The sequence below is a fragment of the Corvus moneduloides genome, chromosome 2 (assembly GCF_009650955.1).
Source record: "Corvus moneduloides isolate bCorMon1 chromosome 2, bCorMon1.pri, whole genome shotgun sequence".
NCBI lineage: Eukaryota > Metazoa > Chordata > Aves > Passeriformes > Corvidae > Corvus > Corvus moneduloides.
The window spans coordinates 112,751,495-112,773,801 of NC_045477.1; the positions used below are offsets into that span (position 1 = coordinate 112,751,495).

A 22,307-nucleotide genomic window follows, 5' to 3' on the forward strand; every position below is an offset into this window, starting at 1 on the left:
CCACAGGACAAACCATCTCTCCAAGAGCCACAGGTTTAAGACATAGTTCACTGCTGCCAAAACCAAGTAATTCTGAGGAATAAATCAACCAGTTTTATGCAATTCAGGCAGATCCACCTCCTCATGACTTCAAGGAAACAACAAAAAATGGTGACCACCCATTGTTAGACTGGTGTCTTTTGGCTCTGTATGGTTTCCATTAGCACAGTATACTTTACAGGTACCTTAACTTTTGTATGTTTTTTTTTTTTTTAATCAGTTTCAACTGCAATGATTTCTAAAGTGAAAAAAAAAAAATTAAAATACAAACCTCTCCTGAAATTGTGATAAACTCAACTTAGCAAAAGGAATGCAAAATGAAATTCTTACCTATGTGTATTGACTGAAGTGCAGCAGGTTTGTCAGCAGGAAGGCACTGAAGAACCTCCAGTGTGTGTGAACACAGCCCAGCAGGGGAACAGCTCCGGAGATCCTGAGGTTCGAGTTGTGGGGAGCTGATGCCATCGAGGCGATGGAGAACACTGCTCTAGAAAATGCCTGCACTCGGATTTGTGCTCTTCCAACTCTCCACCCTCTCCCAGAGCAGTGCCTTTCCAAGAGGCTAAAGCAGGAGAGGGACTTCTGTGATGCAGACACTCAGCACTGCTGATGAGCAGGAATCCAGCTCATCATCCAGGCTACAGCCCAGAGGTGCTACAGAAGATAGAGCAACTCCTTCAGTACCAACCTTCCACTCCAAAGTAAGGGAGAAGTGCTAAGGTCAGCCTCACACTCTGAACATGCTATGTCCTGTTTCCACACCAGAAGCTGCACTGAATATCCATCGTCTAAATGGGATTCCTGCTCATTCACATCCATGGGAACAGGATTTGGACCCCAGTTCAATATTCAGCAAAAACAAAAACTCCAAAAGCCCTGAAACAAACTTGCTATAGCTACAGGTTCAAGTGGGAGACCAGAAACAATCAGGCTATGAAGGCCAAAAAAGTCTGTACTTTTAAAAATGTTTCCTACTACATACAAAAACAAATGCAGGATGTGATGTTTGCTTAGTTTTATTAATTTATTTCTGCAGGAATCTGCAACTTGGAGTATGCACTTTCTGGAGGTACCATGCATGCATAGCCTCTGAATGCTTTTATACAATTTCATCTCTTAGTAATAAGTTCATTCACAGCATACACAAATCTAGAATGTAGACACCATATATACAGGATTAAACAAGATCGTGTCTTCTTTTTTTAATGAAAAATTTAACAGGGTTTCACACAGCAGGAAGTATGGATTAGATACACTGGTGCCACCATAAATAAATAAGTTTCAAGAACACAGTTTTTTAAAATTGGTTTCAAAGGTACTGGAAATCCAGGATTATAATATTGCATTAACTCCATTGATTTCTGATTATTCCAAGAAAAATATTTGCATTTATGGACATAAACAGCAATGAAAGCCCCAACTGAAGAAATTGTGGCAAAACTCAGCCATGTCTGGGTTCATGTAAGATTGACAATTTGAAACGAAAACAAATGCAGCTGCACATAGAGACAGTACTGACTGTGAGATGTGATATCTGTGCATGTCTTCCTTCCTTGTGGGATTTGGAGTCACTGAAGTACAGAGCACATCAATTCTGTGGTACCAAATTGGCTGTTAAATTATGTCCAACCATCCACTTCTCATCAGGATAGTCATGTTCACATTCTAGGGTACACCACTGGATTTTAAAAAAAGAACTATCATCCTGATGACAAGCTTGTTTTTAACATATTTAATATTCTCACATTCTTTTTTAAAACATTCTTTATTGGTTTTATTTTGTCCCCATTTCAACTCAAGTATTTCTGTTTCCGTTTCAAGGGATTTTACAATCAATATTAAATGTAGAAGTATTCAGAAATTGAAAAAGTATTTAGAAATTGAAGGGAGAGATGTATAGCTGGGAGAGATAAAGTAACTGAGAGAAAAGTTGGTTTTTTTTAAAAAAAAAAACGTGATTCAGTAGCATATCATAATCAGAAAGTACTGAGACCAGCTCTTTTAAGAATTATTACACCTTTTCACCACACCTCCCATTTTTCAAGGGAAACACACACATACCACAGACACACAGATACACAATTCAATCTGATCTAAGACTACATTTTACAAAGTACTTCCTTTTGCTTGACTTCCCACCCCTTTCCTCTTCACCCAAACAAGACTAATAATTACATCAAATTAAAAGTAGATCCAAAGTTCAGGATTTCTTTTGGTTGACTATGTTCTGAATAATTTTCCACAAGCTCCACTCTAAATAAACTTTTAAAGAACTACAGTAGTATCCTATAATTAAAGGGAATTCATCTTAAGAGCACAGTAAATATAAAATAAGCTTTATAAAATTTCAATGAACAGTGAGATCATTTTGAATAACTGAATGTCCAAGTCAGTTACAAACTACCAATCTAGTAGCATGGTTGAGGAAAAGCTCAGTCATTAAGGAAAAAAGAAAACACAAGTAGTGCATTAACACAACAGCATCAGCATCCCACCATTCTCACACACACACACACACACACACACACACGTTTTATACAATACAGTGCATTTTGTATGCCAGCTGACATTAGGGTTTTATGTGCATTCAATAAATATTCCATAAACCAATCTTTTTGGTATAATCTACAATTCAGTTGGGGTTTGAATGGCATCACCTGCTTTCAGAAGGAAAATGGATCTTCCAATATTCAAAATACAATTACATTCTAACAAACTAGAAATATTCAAGCACCATGTCAAGTCTTTACTGTTAACGTTTGAGTATGGGCATTTACATGTAAAAGAATACAACAGAAGGGTGTGGTGGTTTTCTCTGTTTGTTTGTACAAGCAACAAATGAGAGTAATTGAAAAAAACGAGGAAAATCATTGGTACAAAGGACTTATTTTTCAATTTAACGGCGCTCACTCATTCTTTCAAAAAGTATCTTGCTGTGGTGGCAGCCTTCCTTCTCTTCCTCTGGTGAAGCTGGGACTAAGATTTGCAAGTCTCCATGTATAGTTATTGCAGTTCAGGGCATTTTTGGACTGAATGCATATTTGCACCTCCTCCTTCAAAAGTAGCATCTATTCTATCTGAAAATGGCACAACTGTATTTTTGCATGACACCCCTACTCTCATTTGCTGACCGTCACTTCAGTTGCTATCTTTTTGTAATTCCAGCAAAAACAAATGCTTCTAGAACTTCACCAGAAGTACACATGAACAGAAAATTGAAATAATACAATGGCAAAGGCATTAGGATAGAAAAGCCATGAAGTTACTGGTATTGTTTGGAGCCATTCATGATACAGCTGATAACAGCAATGCTTCTGCTCATCTGTTTTCTAGTTCTCAGTTCTGTCAAACTGTCCACTGACATGCACAAAATTAGTATCTTTTCATTTCAGCTGACAGTAATTGACAGTAACATTTTTACCCCTTTCCACATGTGATGAGCTCCCCCCACAGCAGTGTAAATCATTAGGAAGGAAGGAAAACTATCTCTGATGCCTTTGACTTTGTTTTGCTCATCAGTGGTGCACAGTGATTGCTGGAGATCTCTTAGCTTATTTAAAATGATCCTGAAGATTTAGTTAGTGCAAGAACATATTGAAAAATGCCAGATAAAATATTGGTTCCTCATCTAAGATCAACAGTTCAGTTCTTACTGTTGTCTTTATAAACTGCGGGGAGAGAAACACCACACTGAGCGATACAGTCAAGATGAGCTTTTCTCCACCCACCCCTTGCAAATGCTGCTTCATTTTAAATAAGGATTCAGACATATGATTGTTCTACCACAGCTTAGCATGTTGTCACACATCAAGTGAACTGTGGTAATTGACAATATGGATGTGGCTGCCATGAGCTAAGAACAGCTTAAAATGAAGTAGTTTAAAACTCTCATGGTAAAGTTAACAGCAAATTTTGCTTTACAAAGTCAATTACCATAACTCAGCTGAAGTGCTTGGTTGCATCTCTGAATTGTGATGAAGTTATACCATAAAAACTCAAATGCACTGTACCAGCCTCTGACCAGCACACAGAACACCCTACTCAATCACACGGTTGTGTCACAGAATCATTCAGCTGCCCAAACCCATGTTTGATCTCGTAAGTATCGAGTGCTTTATTCCAGCAGCCTGAAGCATTCAGACAGATTGAACATCACCTTTAGAATACAGTGTATCATAGGCAGAAAAGTACCAGTAGGATTTTTCAACTCATCTCGTGTTCTTTAACCTATGACAAATATTTCCTGACCAAAATAGAAAGAATGCAGTGTGTAATTTTTCAGGATCTGGCATCTGCTGTTTTGTACAGGCTGGTTTATTAATAATGTGCAAATAAACCTTTACTGAAGAGCTGAGTAATTATTTTTCAGCTAACTTTGATCTGGGGCACAAAGTACCTTCTGTGCTGTAAACATCATGAATTCTTCACAAATTGGAAGCTGAAAAGGCCTAAGGAACTGGGAACAAACTCTTCTCAAACACAACCATGGCCGAGCCCAAGTCTTCCAAGCAGAATTGGAGTAGCCTGTGTTTGGCATATGTCACTATGCTGCTGCACAGCACAGGCTCAGAAGGTTGTGTAGAAAAGCATCCTTTGAGCTTGGAAACACGACGGCCCAATGAAAGCATGCAGCAGGATTTTCATCTGCAACGTGGTAGAATTCATTCTCGGTTTATTACCAGTGTTGACACAGCCACGTGAGCACTGTACAGGCAAACGGGATTGTAAAAAATTACCTCTGATTACACTCTCTGTAACACTCATACAGTTCCTCATTTAGTCACCTCAGGTCACTATTTCAATCAGCAATTTTTTGTAGACATAAATTACCCTGAAAAAAAGCAGCAATTACAAATACCCTTCTCCTTGTTTTTTTATACATTGCAAAATTTACCATTGCATTTACCTGTCTTCTTTTTCAGTAGCTTACAATCTAGAAGCACAGGGAGCCTTTGTTTTCCAGCTAGCTGTGGCCAGGTTAAGTCAGCTCTGGCTCTTCAGTTTTTCTGGTTAAGTGTAACACTTCACACCATTACTAAGAGTCCTATAATTTTCTTTTAAAAAACAGTAGTTGTGGGTTGGTTTTTTTTTAGAGCCACTAAGCAGTAACTATAACCACAGGAATAAACACCAGTAGTTATTTGCTTTCCTGCATACATTCTTCTCAAAATTAATCCTTTCCCATTTTCAGGTTTTGTTTTCTGCTTTGCTCACTGCAATGGGAAGGAATTTAACCCTTAATTTATTTATTTTCTAGTGCAGCAGAAGCAGAAACATCCTAACACATTACTCCCACCCCTTGCAATATGAAGATTGTTGACTGGCAAAGGCCGGGCAGATGGACTGAAAGGTTCCCCATGTTTCCTTCTCTTACAGCTGTTGGCTTGAAAGCCTGTGTTCAACCCAATGCAGCCCCTTCCTGAATTTCAGGTGTATCGTGGCATTTCACACTGTTCACAGCGATTTAGTGCTGGGTGATTTAGGAAGGTGCAGCTACCACAATTCCATGGGGCCCCTTCAAAGTCTTCATCTCTTGGCTGAGTCCGTGGAGTCTGTTTGGAGCTGTTCTGATGCTCTAAAGAAAAGCCAAAAGAAAACATTTTATTTCAGAAGAGAAGGGTTAATAGTCAAGACCACACTACTGGAAGGTCATCTAATTAAACAGTCTGTCTTAAAATTAACATGGAAATCTTTTACTAAGGCACTTCTAATTCAGTTTGTGAAATCTGAATATTTAAAGTGTTTCATTTCTGTGAAGAGTCACTTAACCATAACACCTTAAAACCAAGAAGAGCACTCACCACTGTTAGGTCACTGATCCTGCTAAAGGTTTAACAGCTTAAAACATACAAGTTTGTTACTGGCATTGCAGCACCATCCTGTTAAGGAAAGACTTCACTGGTTTACACACAGTAGTCTATTTCCAAGTTTTAAACTACAATAACCTTGCTTTACCTGAAGGGGAAAACTACTTCTAACTTAGTTCCTTCAAACAGTCTGACAAAAGACATTTTTCTAGCATTTATTCAGGCTGAAAAAGAATACAATCTAAAAATAAAATGACAGGCCTATTTCAAAACAAGACAATTCTTCCTCATGCCTTTGAAGCAGGGATGTATGTATATGAAGCAGCATTTAAGTCTGTTTTCATTCATAAAACCAGTATGTATGCAAATCACATATTAGGTCTTAACCCACAGAAACACTTAGCTTTCCATGTCTCCTGACACCACCTCAAGATCTCAGGTTATCTACTATAAGTAAGGAATACTCCCAGGATGTGGGAACACAGCATGTTACAAAATGTTAATATTTATTAACATTAACGCATACCTAGAAGGCATGGCTAAGATACCCAGCTGCTAAACATCTGTGAACTTATGTCTAACAAAGGCCTGCAATTTCTAACTGCACACAAAGTAATTTGCAGTTGCTGCCCCACCTGCTAAGAAATGCAGCAGACTGCTGATGACAACCTTAGTGCAAACAGTACTTAAATCTTCAGAGACAAACAAAGGAAATAAAAGTAACCTCTTTGCTTAGATGCAAACACTTAGATGCAAACACAAAACAGCCCAGAAGCTGCACAGTCACATTAGCAGTGCTTGACCTCAACAAATTCCTCGTAAGCCGGGCAGTGTGGGCACTTGACTGCGTTCCATTGACTGGCCAGATGGCAGCATAGAGCACACCCTTGTCTGCCCACCTCGTCTGTCTGCCCACACTTTCAACAGCTGAATATTAAACAGTATTTATTATTTAAGAAAAAAACAAAACCCGATGTCTCCATGTAAAAATCCAAGCTCTGAATACAGTACAGCGGCCCTAGAACCGATCTCTAATAAGCTGGCAGACAAAACCTGGAAGCTGGTTGTACAAGGCACTATCTTCCTAACCACTAAATAAAATAACTTATTTCATGCCAGTTTTGCACATTATTTTGCTTTGAAATAATAAATCAAATACGATAGTGTAATTAAGAGAATGTCTTCAAGCATCACAAAGCAACAGGTCCTTAAATCAACCAGATGATCACTGCAATTTAATGTGACCCCAGGCAGCTGCCTTCACACCACGGCTCACTTGATGCTCCCTGCTACCTAATGCAGGGAACTCCTCCCAGTACTACCTTTTCTTTGAGCCACAAGCAGCAGGGCTTTCCCTTTCTTTTAAACTTCCACACAGTAATACTTTTATTACATTGAGGAGTAAGATACTTGCTTCAAAAGAGGGGAAAAATTTCCTGATATGAATTCAAAATTCACCTACAGAAACCTTTGTGGAGTGCTTATCAGCAACCAGAATTTATTTACAAATGGAGTGTCAGGGAGACTGTATGATTACTGATTCAGAAGAGCTACTTCTTTTTTACTAACAAGTGCAGTACATGCTAGTTACAGCAAGAGGAGACACAATATTATAAATCTTATCACACATACCATTTTCAGGAAAAGACAGCTGGTTTTTCTGTATCAGAGCATAGCATTCCACATTGGCTATTTCAGCTCTTTTTCTAATAGGGAATAACTACTTATAATCAAGGTGGTATTAACAGAACATTCATCTGCAACAATCTGCCTGAGGAAAACAAGCTGTAGCTAGGATTACTGCACTTAGATAAAAGTGTTCTGGTTTGAATTATATGGAGAGAAAAGTTAAATAAGTAGAGTTGCTTCCTGTCACCACAGGGACTTTTTAAAAAAGAAAAAAAACCTCACTCAATGCAGATTAGGTGATGATACCTGTTTGTTGACCTACCTTTTTTATATGGCTTTGGTGGCACAACAGGACCAGGCTCTATGTTATCATAGAAGTTACATGCGGCTTTCGGATCAAAGTTTCCTGTCCGAAAAGAAAGGAAAGAAAGTGTAACTTGAAGGTTATTTAAATGCCTATGCCAGTGATATGAACATCAAGAAGCTTCTTATTTTATACATCTTTTTATTATGACACTGTATCTTAGCTTTTTCACAAGTTTTGTCACATATTTTTAGTTTTCTGTCAATCACAGTAATTTTCAGCCAGACAACCCCATATTGAAAAATCAACTCCAGTGAACATTTTGTATTGCTTTGAAAACATGTGAAACGTATGTCTTCCTACAGGATACTTCATTGATAAAAAAGGACTGTGGATATCCTAATCTGTTTGTTTCCATTTAAGACAAGTTTCTGTCGCAAAAAAGATTTTTAAAGACCCTAGTAGATTTTTTGTTTGCCAGCCTCCTGGTTGCAACTCATACTTCAGTTCTGTATTACTTGGCCACAGCCTTTGCCAGCAAAAAATTAAAATTTTAAGTAAAGGATCTTTACAAAGGCATAGGGGTTTTTTAATATGCTCTTGATAAAGTCATTTTATGTCACCACTTTCTTGCTACTGGAATTTAACTTGGCCAACAAAAGTATTAGCAAGTCAAGCTTATTAGGTTGCAACTGAAAAAACCTCACCTTTTAAAGGTAAGTTGTCATTGCTAATATAAACTGAACTCTAAAAACTCCAAATATTCACATTTAAGCACATGCCATATTAGAATCATAGGATCATTTAGGTTAGAAAAGACTTCCAAAATCATTGAGTCCAACCACTATCCCAGCACTGCCAAGTCAATCACTAACCCATGTTCCCAGCTGCCACATCTGCAGGTTTTTTAAATACCTCCAGGGATGGCAACTCCACCACTTCCCTAGGTAGCCTGTTCGAATGCTTGACAACTCTTGCCCTGAAGACATTTTCCCTAATATCCAATCTAAACCTGCCCTGGTGCAACTTGAGGCTGGTTTCTCTCATCTGTCACTTGTTACCTGGGAGAAGAGACTCCACCTTGCCACAGCCTCCTTTCATATTACTGTAAAGAGCAATAAGGTCCCCCTGAGCCTCCTTTTCTTCAGGCTGAACACCCTCAGCTCCCTCAGCTGCTCCTCATCACACTTGTGCTCCAGACCCTTCCCCAGCTCCATTGCCCTTCTCTGGACTCACTCCTGCCCCTCAATGCCTTTCTTGTAGTGAGCGGCCCAAAACTGGACACAGGATTTGAGGTGTGGCCTCACCAGTGCCGAGCACAGGGCGGCAATCACTGCCCTGGTCCTGCTGCCACACTACTGCTGATCCAGGCCAGGTGCCATTGGCCTTCTTGGACCCCTGGGCACAGCTGGCTCATGTTCAGCTGCTGTTGACCAGCACCCACAGGCCCTTTTGCTCCAGGCACCTTTCCAGCCACTCTTCCCCAGCCTGCAGCTCTGCCTGGGGTTGTTGTGACCCAAGTGCAGGACCCAGCACTTTGTCTTGTTGAACCTCATACAGTTGACCTCATCCCATTGATCCAATCTGTCCAGACACCTCTGCAGAGCTCTCCTACCCTCCAGCAGATTAACATTTGTGTCCATATTCAAATGATGTTTTTTAAAAAGTATCAGTTCAATACCTCTAGATTGAAGGAGATCAACTTCTTTCAGTGTACAGTCAACATTTATCTGGAGTTGTCTGTTGAGGCTTCTCAATCTGGTCATTTCCTCAGGCTAGAAAGAAACATCCCAAAATAGTAATTGTGGGAAAGTCAGCATCTTATTTCAAAGAGAAATAACATTGCTATATCTTTGTTAACAGCTTTATTAAAAACTGAATATAGACAGGGCACTGAAAGAAGCCAAACTGGCCCATTACCCCTAACTCATTTGCCCTCAAAAAAACATTCTTCTATTGGCATGTAATGAGTAAAACAAACAGACAAATTACTTAATACTAGAATTCGTTAGTATGACGTTGCTGAACTCAAGTTTATAAAACCACACACATCACTAAATTCTGTATAAATGGATGACTTGCTGATGCTACCTTGCATCAAGATGATCAGAAAATAGAATACAAGCTGTAGCCCACATTAACTATTACTCAATTATAACTGAATGAGGTCAAAAGCTTTATTCATTTGCATCAACCCAAGAAGCTCCAAGAAGCCAAACCTTCTAGCCCAGTATATTTAAATTATTCAATGATGAAAGATTGTAATTATTAACAGACTAATCAGTTATTTAAGTGCATATATTTGCATATCATTAAGAAACCCTAAGTTACTGGAATGCAAAGCTTTCTTAATGCTAGCAGCATCAATCACTAACGTTTTATTCCAGGATACATTGCAGCATCACAGTCACAAAATTACAGAACATTTGAGGTCGCAAGAGACCTCTGGAGGTCATCTGGTCCAACTGCTCTGCCAAGCCTCCAACCAGACTTTGTGCCACTGATTGCCACACTTTTGACCTGGCTGTTCATCCAGTTTCCAATGAACTTAAGTGCTAATCCAGCCCATACTTCATCAGCTTCTCTATAAAGATCTTACACGAGACAATGTTGAAAGCCTTGCCAAAGTCTAGACAGACAATAACCACTGTCTATCTAGGTTACCAGGACAGACTTTGCATCCTAGAAGTTTACCAAATCAGTCAAGCTTGGCTTCCCCTTGGTGATTCTATGTGACTACTACGGATCACTTTCTTGTCCTTCATGTGCCTGGAAATAGGCACCAGCATTAGTTGCTCAAATCACTTTCCCAAGGATCAAGGTGAGGCTGACCAGCCTGTAGCTCCCTGGGTCCTCCCCTTCTTGAAGACAGCAGTTACATTTGCTCTCCTCTAGTCTTTGGGCACTTTCCCAAACACCATTAATCAACTCAAGATTATCTGGAGTGGCCTTGCAATGACACCTGCCAGCTCCCTTAGCAGTCATAGGTGCATCTCATCCAGGATTATGACCTCGTGTACGACTGCTTTGCTTAAGCATTCCTTGACCTGATTCTCTTCCACTAAGGGAAGAGAATACCTTCCTTGCTTCACACTTTTCCCAGGGTCTCTGAGACCTGGGATTCCTTAAAGACTGTGCCAAGTTTATTCAGTATCTGAAGCCTTTTCCATGTCCTACATAACCAGTTCTCCCATCTTGCTCATCCATGAGCCCACATTTTCACTGGTCTTCCTGCTGTCACCTAGGTAGCTACAGAAGCCTTTCTTTTGGTCTTTGAAATCCTGTGCCAGATTCAACTCCAGTTGGTCTCTGGCTTTCCTAACCTCATCCTGGCACACTCAGCGCCTCTGCACTTCTCCCAGGTACATCCTTGCCAAATGCTGCCCTGTAGTTAAGCAGCCAACAGCCCTTCTGTGCCTTCCAGCCTACACCTGTGTGCACTGTTTGTGTCAACACAGCCAGTAAGTCTGAGCTGATTTGCTTAACAACTGCACACAGTGGAAGCTGCTTCTCAGCCAGATGCATTCCCTTATCAGAGCCACACACATTTGAGCTAGAGTCACTTGCAGGTGGAAGTCACAGAGATAAGAAGAATCAACAAGGAAAATAGGAGAGTTCCAACTTTTTCAGGCAACACTGCCAGTGAAAAGTTATTTGGCACATCCTGCACATACCAAACGAGAAAATACTGTCTATGAGAAGCAACTACTCAAACAACAAAATACTGTTTTAAAAATAAAAGTTAAACCTTCCTGCATGACCACCAAGCTCTATATGGCTTAGGCTTATTGAATAGACTTGGGCATACTTTTATTGGTTGTTATGAAAGCAACTATATTCAGTTCTGTGGTCCACAAGAGCACATGCATACAACTTTCTGAAGTTTTGTTGGGAACACTTAAGAAAACTGGACACATCTGGTTCAACTACCTTATGACAAATCAAGTACTTAAATCATCTCCAAAGATTGAAGATTTTATACTCAAAAGTATTTTTTGAACAGTACTTTAGTTTCATTAAAACACAAAAAATAAATGTGTATGTTGAATTAAAATACTAACAAATTGCTTACTGTTGGAATTGCAGTTGTACAGCTGACTCTTCGAAGCCGCCTCTGCATCAGATCATGCTCCATACCATTGACTTCGGTTTTCAGGCGTTCGAGCTCTTCTTTCTCAAGCTTCAGTTCCTTTGCTAATCTCTCCATCCTTGCTCGCTGATGTAACAGCAAGGCTAATGTTTTACACAGAAGAAATAGTTACTAGCACATAAAAACCTGGAACACTGAATTCTTAAGTTATGCTTAAGATTCACGAGTGACCTTTCTGGAAAAAAAAAAAGTGATTGTAGACATGCAGCCAAGTATCAGTGGGAAGATGCTTTCATGCCAAATGAACTACAATTTAGAAAAAAGTTCTTCCAGAATAAAAACACATTTTAGACAGTAACTTGAAGTTGTTATTACCATTTTGGTCAAAGCTTCTTTTTTTGCATTTGGTCTTTCTCGTCTCAAAAATACAAAGGCACCTGTACAAGGAGACAACTTCTCAGGATGAAACAGCAACCTAGTTATACTAATACTCTACTGACAAAAAAAAAAAAACCAACACAAAAACCAGAGGTAAGATCAGATGGTAACACACACTTCATACCTGCTGCTCAACAGCAGCTGACACACCAGCCTTGAGACATTAGCCAAATGTCAGTCCTGAATTGGTTTTTTTTCACTGCTATTACAAACTGTGGTATAACTCTTAAGTAGTCTTGGCTTTTTAGGGAATACTGTAATCCTCAATACTGTAAGTTCCCCAGGGTTCAAAGGAAATACTATAGAGCTTTAACAAAATTACTACAGAACCCAGAAAATAAGAAGTTGAGCCAGCTCAGGTGCTTCAGACTCCTAATTCTACGACAGATTGATTTCTCCAACCTCTCTCTGCTGCTTGCCATTCCCTCATTTTCATCATGGTACTGAAATTTATGACTCTCAGTCACAAGCTGATGTTGGGCTCCCAGAGAACCAAAGAAAAGAATTTTGACTAGCTAGAAGATAATATTCAGTTTCCTAAAGAAGAGCATTTCTCAGTATTTCATCATGATGCAAAGCTGGCCAAGTTAATGCGATGCTTAATCCTTTCTGATGAGGCTGGTTTTACGTGATTGAAGTCTGCTAGAACAGAGAAAAATAAGACATTTGATGTGGGTATTCAGACAAACATGCTGCTCATATAACAATGTTCCAGCAAACTGTTTAAAATAAGGACGCTGCAGAACCTGCCAAAAGCTACTTCATGAAAAGCCCCAGTCAGCACTTGCCCTTTTCTTCAGCCCATCCAACAAAGGCAAAGGAAAAGCACGTAACACACAAGAATATTCACATATGAGCTAAAAGGAGTTAGAAAAATAAGCAGCAACATGACAACTTACTGCAAAAGCTTAAGAACAACCCAACCTGTTAGAAGCAGATATCAGCATTCCACACAAAAATGTAGCACTGTAATTTGGATTTTGTATGGATTCACCAATTCACAACCAAAGAACAAACACCCAAAAACCTAGCAAAGAGTAACACCAAGTGTTTTTATACTTCTGGCACCAGAATTATTGAACAGAACTGTTCTCTACTTTTTCAAGTAGCATAAGTCATGCAAGCAGAATTAAGAAAAAATGTACAATACCAGACTGAATAATTTTCCACTACTGTTACCAAACCTTGTCTTTGTGTGATTCCTCCAACTTAACACGGTGTGACTACATTTCATAGCTTCACATTATACTCTAGTACAACTCATCAAACGTGACTCATATTACAAAGAAGCAGTCAAAGTACAGACACCAGGATGAATTTCTGGTAACGCTTTTTACAATGGTTCACATTCAAGAGAAAATTAAATAAACTTGTTCCCTGTTAAGCTGTTAAATATACTCTTTTCTAGGACTCCTTTGTGGTAGTAAAGTGTTTCTTCTTCTATAATTTATTTCTATCAAGAGTTCAGAGTGCAGCAATAAAAAAAAGCTCTGGTAGGTAGGTATTGCCACCAATGCAAACACCCCAAAAAGCATATACTCATTATTTTACTTGGTTTGCTTTTCAGATACACAAATCTGGTGGAAGACACAAAGGCAAAACCAGGTTTTACGTTTCAGAATATGTTTTTCACAGCTATGCGAAGCTACTTGTATTTTTCTGACATAAATGACAACCTTCACTGAAGCTGTAATAGTAACACTACCAAATAAAGCACAAGGCCTCAGAGTCACAGACCTACTGGCACTAATTCTTACTAAAGAACTGGGTCTAGAGACTTTCTAATTGGGTCTACCATGTACAAAACAGCTTTGTTGATGAGTTAGAAAAGCTCAAAAGGCATAACTACAGGGCAGCACTATAAGGTCTCACTTCAGCTCACTGAAGTAAAAAAAAGGCTAGAAGGAACAACAGAGGGATAGACTCTTTTTTCCAAGCACAAATCCAGAAAATATCTGATGCAGGTTATTATTCTGTCATTACCCAAATGACTGGTTTGAATGCTTGCAGATTGATTCGCTTGCTCAATTTTAAATATTACAAATCTATACAGCAGATGACTCCAAGAAAAGTAGTTTTCAGCTTATGGTTTAATTCCCCTTTTTTTCTTTACTGAATTACTGAATTCTTCATTTATATATGGCATTAAAACTATGTTTTATCCCTGTGCAGCAGAACACATATCCTAAAATTTGTCTGCCAATCTCTTCTTCCTCTTTGAAAATTTCAAGTAGAAGAAGTGAACTTTTAAGTTCTTCAAAGTATTATTTTATTACCTTTCAAAAAAATATTTGTATTGACAAAGTTTTTTTAGCTGCATTCTTATCTCTCTCTCCTATTTCATTTAATATTCTTCAATCTAAACCAAATACAGAAGCCAGTACTTCAGGTGTTCTAGAACACTTGAATATGGAACAAATACAAAAAATTATAAAAATCCACATGTAAATTTATGACTCGGTTCTTCAATGCAGAATTCACAAAACTGACACACAGCATATGAATAAACTACTTATCATTGTTAACTGCAGTGTTTTAAGAAAGTCCCCTAACATCAAAACCACAGCAACGTTAAGACCCTTAGAAATTCTTTATGTATTAGACTGAAATTTGGCAGTATTTAAAAAAATCAGAAAAAAACTCTGATTTTTGACACAGTGTCTATTTTTCTCTGTACAGGTTCAAAAATTCTCACTAAGTAGCAAAATCAAGCTGAAAATGCATTTTACAATGCCACAATTTGCAGGGTGAAACATTTACCTTGAGTGTAAGCATAGTCGTCTGATCCAGAACTAGAACTTCTCTGATACTTATGGCTTCCTTTTTCTCCTCCAGATCCTGGGATTACAGAAATAGGCTGAATAGGTTCTGGTGCTGCAGAACGCTCTTCTTGGTCCACTAAATTTAAAAGATTCTCAGTCGGTGCTCGACCTACTGTGATTTTAAAAATGGTTGGGTTTGGCTGAGATACCATTACCCGAGGAGACTGTGTTGGTGCACCTGCAGGTCCAGTTGGTTGAGTGTAGGTAATATATACTGGATTAACACTAAATGGAGGTTTGGGTTGTCCTGACATACCTCTGGATGGAGAGCTTGAAGGAGGAGTAGTGGGCGCATACAGCGGGTGCTGGTTTCGCTGAGATGGTTGATTACTTATTGGTGAAGGGCTTCTGTTCATTGCAGTCCCAGGTCTTTGCGGTGGCTCAACTGTAATTTCTATTTTATTCATGGAACCTTTGGATAAACTAGGTCCAGCAAAAGGAGGAAGGTATGATACAGAGTGACCACCTTGCTTTTGAAAAGTCTGGGATGCTTGCTGATATGGATGGGGTGGGACAGTGGAAGGGCTAGGAGGCATGAAAACATGTGAACTCTGATGACTCAGCTGAGGAGGTTGAACTTGGTGTTGAGGAGAGCCAAAGGGAGAGGGACACTGGGATGCCGGTGGTGATCGAAAAGCCGACTGAGGGATCTGGGGTTGTTTTGGAGAATACTGAGAAGGTTGGTAGTTCTGTTGATGTGGATATACAGGTAGAGGACGAGGAGTATAATGTGGAACTGGGCCCTGTGGCGATGAATGCCACTGCGTATTCTGAGGAGTCTGTCGTCCTGAAGAACTTTGAGATGTTTGTCTAATATAAATAGAGCCAGGAGTCCCATAAAGATTGCTTGGAATCTGTGGAAGAATTTGTAGAGCTCTGGGTACACTCTGTCCAGAGGGGAGGTTTTGTGATACTGTAACAGTAATGGGATTTGTACTGTACCGAGGTATGTGCATATACGTGGGAGGAGGGCCTTGCATAGCAGACGTGTTCATTCCTGGTTGTATGGAAGATGGCTGTGGAGGTGGCTGTGGAGGAGGAGTAGCTGCATTTCTATTCTGGTCATTCATGAAAAATGGATTGTAACTAGGAGAAGCTGCCACAACGGCGGGAGCAGAATGTGGTTCTTGAACTAAGCAAATCAGCTGTTTACCTGCCGTGCGCTGCGGGTCAATGTGTCCATCGCTTGAGCTGTGTACCAGTGTACGACCACCATTAAGTTGAGCTCCATCCCCCGCTTGATAGCTGGTATGAGGATGAATACCCAGATTAATGTGCAAAAGGCTATTTCTATTCATTCTGGTGTCATCAGGGCTGTGGTACTCCATATACAAATACTTGTTGCTCTCCTGCGCAAGGGCTCGACAACAGGCATCAAGGTTGTTGTTGTTCTAGGAGCAAGAACAGACACCTATTACTGTCACAGAGCACAGGAAAGAGTCACCACTCCATGTTCAGCATTCAGCTGAGGCCACAACCAGGTCCAGCCTGGACACAACTACGGGTAACGTTTCACACACAGGTTATTGTGAAATGAAGATATTTGCTACATGGTATGCAAGTAAAACATAGCTCACATGGCATCTGGAAAAATGCTCTGGTAACACTAGTTACATTATGACATATTAAAAAAAACCAGTCCAGTTTTAGGAAAGCAACAGTTACAACTCTTTGCGGGTTCTTCAAGGAACAGGTCTGTAAAATTAACTACTTCTAGTAACAATACAAATCAAATTAAACTAGATCAAAAATGCAAACTCTGGAAAAGCAAAATAAAAATGCAGATATTATTTTAATGTTTATCTGAGTGTCTACTGTTTTCACTTTCAGTTTACTGTTTATCTGAGTATTTCTTTCACCTGGAAGTTTAAAAACTCAACATTTTAAACCAGCTTTTATTGGTAGAACAGTATTTAATACCTCAACAATGAAGTCAAAGTACTGCTTGAAGAAGTACTGGTGATTCTGCAAAGAACATTACAACTCCAACAAAATTTAAACTGCCTTTAAGAATTTCAAGCTTAAGGCTAAAAAAGGTTTATTCAATACATCAGTGAAAAACCAAATAACCCTTTTAAATGTTTGATTTGTTCTGTGGTGCTAGCAGTTGAAACTATACAGACTTGTTCTGTGGTGCTAGCAGTTGAAACTATACAGACAATAAATTATTAATCAAATGAGAAATATAACAGAGAATTCCTTTTCCCTTCTTGCCCTCTCCACTCATTTTAGCTTAATGTAATCCGTTAAAAGAACAACACAAATGATAGCTTTTCCAAACAAGTAAAATCACTAGAAAGCATTCCAGATGGTGGACTTCTTTTCTCCCCACTTTATCATGTAACAGCCTGCCTCAGCTGTGGTTCAGATTTTAATTGTAATAGTAGCTAAAGAAAACAAATTTCACTTTAAGTTCAACTAAATCTGGCTCTTAGCACCCTAACTTTGTTACACATGACCCAAGGTACCTTCTGTGACAGAGAGCACCTCCCTCCACAGCAAGTGTGTACGTATTTATATATAAACATACACCCCTGCTTTCCTCAGTGTGCTAAAATTACCATTCTAAGGAATATACATTAATAATGGCTGCACTTCTATTTTAAACACTATCAATATATAAACTTGTATGCATATTAATACACATATTGCCTTGCAATACAATTTTCAACAGCTTATCCACTGGCTGAACAGTCATGTTACGTTTCTTTTCTCATGGACCTAGTCAGTCTTAATACCAGAGTGAAGATGACTTTCCCAAAATTTCATATGATTTCACTATCAGATGAACACACATATTCAGCATCTTATTTGAAGACTTACTACTGAACATGACAGAAGAGTCCAGCACTTAAATAGGAACAGCTCTCACTCTACAGATAACTTCTCCCTGACAACCTCCCTTCATGCTGAGCTCTCCTTCTAGACCTCAATTGTCAGTGGGAATATCCAGACATATCACTAAAAAATTAAGACTAGAATATGTGGAAACCAGACCTTGTAATAACAACCAGCACCACAATGCCAAAACAAGAGTCTCAAAAATGTGAACCACTACCATCAGCCACTGGCCATCTAAACAGAATTTCATGAACAGAGCCTTCAGCTTCCTTAGGTCACTTGGTCAGGGTGCAGGTAAAGAGAATGTAGATAGGACAGGCTCCGAGTTGATTTTATCAGGGTATGGAATATATTTGTCATTTCAAAGGACCCGCAATTTTTGACAGGCCTAAAACTCAAAACTGATTTAAATCTAGAGCATTTATTGCAAATGGTTATTGGAAACCAGCTCACACATCTTTAAATATAAAGTGGGTTTGGTAACAAAATCTATACTTAAAAACATAACAAGTATTTGCTGTGCAAAGTTAACTAGCTACCCAGAATGCCATATTATAGACACAGAACACCATATGCTTCTGCAGCATTAGGGGTTCTTTAATTTTATTGGTTTAAAAATGTCTATGACAAACACAGTTCATCAAAAGGATCATGTACTTAACAGTACAGAAGAGAGACTGCCAGGACAAATAAAGCTTTAAACTGAAGGGCTTCCCCTGCTTTACATTTTGTGGAAGCAATTAATTTTTATTTATATGGTTTAGAAGACAAAATGCAAAAATTACAACCCCTGTTCTAAGTAAACCTACTCATCTACCAGGGACAGGCAGGATGCAAATACAGCTTTCCAACTTCAGCCATGGCCACCAAAGCCAAACCAGATCTTGCATGTTTCTATTCCATTCCTGAATCTTCCCATTACACTGAAGATATTCCCAGATGACCACTACTTATTACATGTGGTAATTTATTATCACTTCCAATTTCTGATTTTAGATGAAGGTGGAAGGATGAAATGGAAAGGAAAAGGAGTGCAGGGAGAAGAACCACCACTTGACCTAAAAAGAGAGAAGTGAAACTAAACCTCTGGAGAGCCATGGGAAAAAGACACCATGAAGAGGGAAAACTATCAGATTCCTAGCTAAGTCCAGCTCCTTATCTTGGAAGGATGAGTGACTGTTTATTAAAACCTCCTCCAGTATATGTATGTTATTTATGTGGCCATCACCAATTAACATCCCATTAGCCACTTTCTTTATTCCCCAAATGCATACAGTCACAGGTCACACAGACAACGAAAAAACATCAATGCAAAAAAACCCCACAAACCTAAGTGAAGAATGACAAAATTTTTACACCTAAAAGACAAGACAGAAATGCAAGTAGTGGAGTCCTCCAACCTTTTAAAATATAACCAGGAGAAAAAAAATATATGCTCCAAGCGTACTACTAAAAAGGATACTCATAGTAAACACACATTTCATACCAAAATAAAATACACAGACTCTTTACCATACCTGAAGCATGCACTGAGATACCACCCCTTCAGGTATCTCAGGGAAACGCTGCCGGAGATCGTGGAGTACCTGCACGTCAAGCTGTTGGCTGCCCTGCGCCATGCCAGATGGATGATGTTCCAGATTACCAGAAAACGGAAGTCAACAGACCTTCCAATGATTGTGGTCTTCTGAGGCTTCTGGCATTTTCTGTAAGAAAGAAAATACAATCTTTTAAGCCATCACACCTTTTCATCCTTCCTAAACTGCTTGTGTAGAAAAACTACCATAATGCATTTTAGCATTCAAGATCTAATGCATTTTAGCTATCAAGAGAGACAATAGCTTAAACACAAGGGTGAGAATAATGTCTCAAATAGTGACATTGAAACACTTAACATATCACAGGTATGTCTATATAGCACTAGAATGTGCTAGTTCAGGTCTTTACTCAGTCCCACTGTGCCACCATGTAGGCATAACTTTAATTAGTCTGACCTGAGTAAAATGGAACTGTTATATATTTACTCCCAGTGAAATTCTGCACAGTTTGCAGAAAAGGTTGAAGCTATCACAAAATATAGATGTCTAATTTACAACACACTAGAAATAACAGTCTGGAAAACTAAGTAGCATAATTATCCAAAAATACTCATCTATTAATAGAGCTCAAACTCTTTTGTCTTTACATCACTACAAATCCAAGCAGCCTGAAGCATTTTTTCTGAAACTGAACAAGAATTAAACAGAATTTAAAGAGTCCTTTTCAGGATTAGATAATCACCTACGTAAAATTTTTGTAAAGTAACTATTACATTCATACTAACATGATGAGTGACAAAAACCAAACAAAACCCCCTACACTTTCCATTTCAAAATTCTTGTATCCAACAACAAAAAGATTCTATCTGAACTTCAGTATCCAAGGGCTACTGGAAGGTAAATATAGTCTCAGTCAACAAATGCTTTTTTCGCTTGTGGCTCAAGATCACAGCAGTAACCAAAAGGCAGCTGATGTCTAGGCAAAGATTCACAAAAACTTTGCATGAGGTGGTGCATGACACAGCTCCTGTTACACATCTATCACTGCTAAACTTCAAAAGCCTTTCCAACAATACTGCTCAGTGGAATTCTTAACTGCAGAGAATGCACTGCTTTGTTCAAAAAGGAAACGAAAATCAGATACCAGCAGAGCTGGTGTTTAATAATGTATTAGCTACCCAAAGACCCAAGTTTAAATCGTGCTTATCTCAACCTCAGTGCATCTGCAGGTGGCACGTGGCACAGGTGTTCCAGTCAGCCTTTCATTTATCAGCTCAACCTCCAGCGGCAGTCTCCAGCAGCACAACAGACCAGCAAATGCACACATACCTCTAGGCAGTATTCCAACAGTTTCCTATATCTTTCCTCTGAAAGTCTCCTTGTTTTCATAAGCAAGAAAACAGAATATATATCTTCAAAGAAAGGAAAGTGTCAGGTTTAGGGTAAAAAAAAAAAAAAAAAACAAACTTGGTAAAAGTTTTAGGAGTAAAAAAGCAGGAGTCAAGCAAGTCCAGTCCACGATCTGCTGGCTGTGTATGTGGACAGCTCTCAGCTGCCATCAGCATTCACTGAACACCACGTGTCCTCACAGAAAGGGTCCCTCTCTGTCCCATCTCCAGTATCCACTATGACACCTGCCACATCACACAGTTTTTCAAGATAAATGAGCCAAGTTTAAAGAACAGTGAAATATGTGAATTATATTGCTGTGACTTAAGAAGTACCGCAATAAACTTACACTGTATATCACAATTCATTTCTGTCCACTGCAGTAATGCTTTATTCTAAAAGGAAATGGAGCTTCCACCAGCTTCTACCAGAAAATTCCTACCTACACTAACAGTAGGGGATCTTTCATAAAACTTACTTTTTTGTAAATGACAAACAAACATCATACTCTGAAAGGCAGAGCATCACAAGAATACTCAAAGAAAACCTGACAGCAATCAAGCTCTATGTGTTTCTAGACAACTCTCCTTATCCCCAGATGCAAAGGCTGAAATGCAGTAATGAAAGAGTACCCTACCAGAATAAATTGTAGTTAAAACCTCTGTTGAATAAGAAATTACAGCATCTGAAACAGAAGTTAATAATGATAAGAATTTCATTTACACGGACAAGAGCCTTTGCATCACTTCTCTCTTCAAATAAAAATTTAAATGTAACACGGGTGACTGTGTAAACGTAACATGTGGACTGAAGATCCATCATCAGTACATTCAGTGTTTTTCTACTACAGTTTTAAAACAACAGAAGCTAATTTTTTTGTTTGTTTTCTAACATTTCCCAAGTATGTGTGGTGAGTAGAGGTATAACACAAAGTAACTGGCAGTTACTGGCCAACTATGAATTTTATCAGACTTCTAAACACAATGGGTAACAAATTTCAGTTTTCGTTTTGAGGAGTTGAAGCTTTCAGCCTTAACAGTTACACAGATAGCCTTAAAAAGTCTATGAGAAACACAAAATAACTGTTGAGAAGCATGAACTAACACACAATCATTCTGAAATCCTTGGATTACATGGCTAAGCTACTGTGGAAATTTGTTGGGTTTTTGCCCCTCCCAGCCAATACCACAGAATTCACTATTGTCATTATGTACAAGCCCAGCCTTTTGTCCTACCTATTGTCCAGCATTTTGTTCAGCTTATTCTGCTTGACCTGTCTACAACTGACTGCACATTTTCCACTCTAAGCAGGCATGAACTGGCTGGAATACAATACCCACTTCCCATGTTGCTCCCACAGCACACGGCAGGCAGAGACGCAAGTTATTCAGAGAGCCAAGGGCTTACAGC

General features: G+C 39.0%; 1 protein-coding gene across 2 annotated transcripts in view; it reads right to left on the reverse strand.

Annotated features, from left to right (window-relative positions):
• Positions 1-1,039: 1,039 nt before the first annotated feature.
• The window catches only part of TAB3 (TGF-beta activated kinase 1 (MAP3K7) binding protein 3), a 44,549-nt gene continuing 23,281 nt past the window's right edge, over positions 1,040-22,307 (reverse strand). The window contains exons 2-7 of one of the 2 annotated variants that reach the window (XR_004238526.1): positions 19,488-19,676; positions 15,068-16,520; positions 11,841-12,012; positions 9,461-9,554; positions 7,798-7,881; positions 1,040-5,614 (exon numbers count right to left, since the gene is read on the reverse strand). Coding sequence is in view for 1 of the 2 variants with exons in the window: in XM_032100876.1 (XP_031956767.1) it covers positions 5,466-5,614; positions 7,798-7,881; positions 9,461-9,554; positions 11,852-12,012; positions 15,068-16,520; positions 19,488-19,589 (2,043 nt within the window). In the remaining variant the exon portion in view is untranslated. The remainder of the gene's footprint in view (positions 5,615-7,797; positions 7,882-9,460; positions 9,555-11,840; positions 12,013-15,067; positions 16,521-19,487; positions 19,677-22,307) is intronic. The other variant, XM_032100876.1, reaches the window with a different exon arrangement.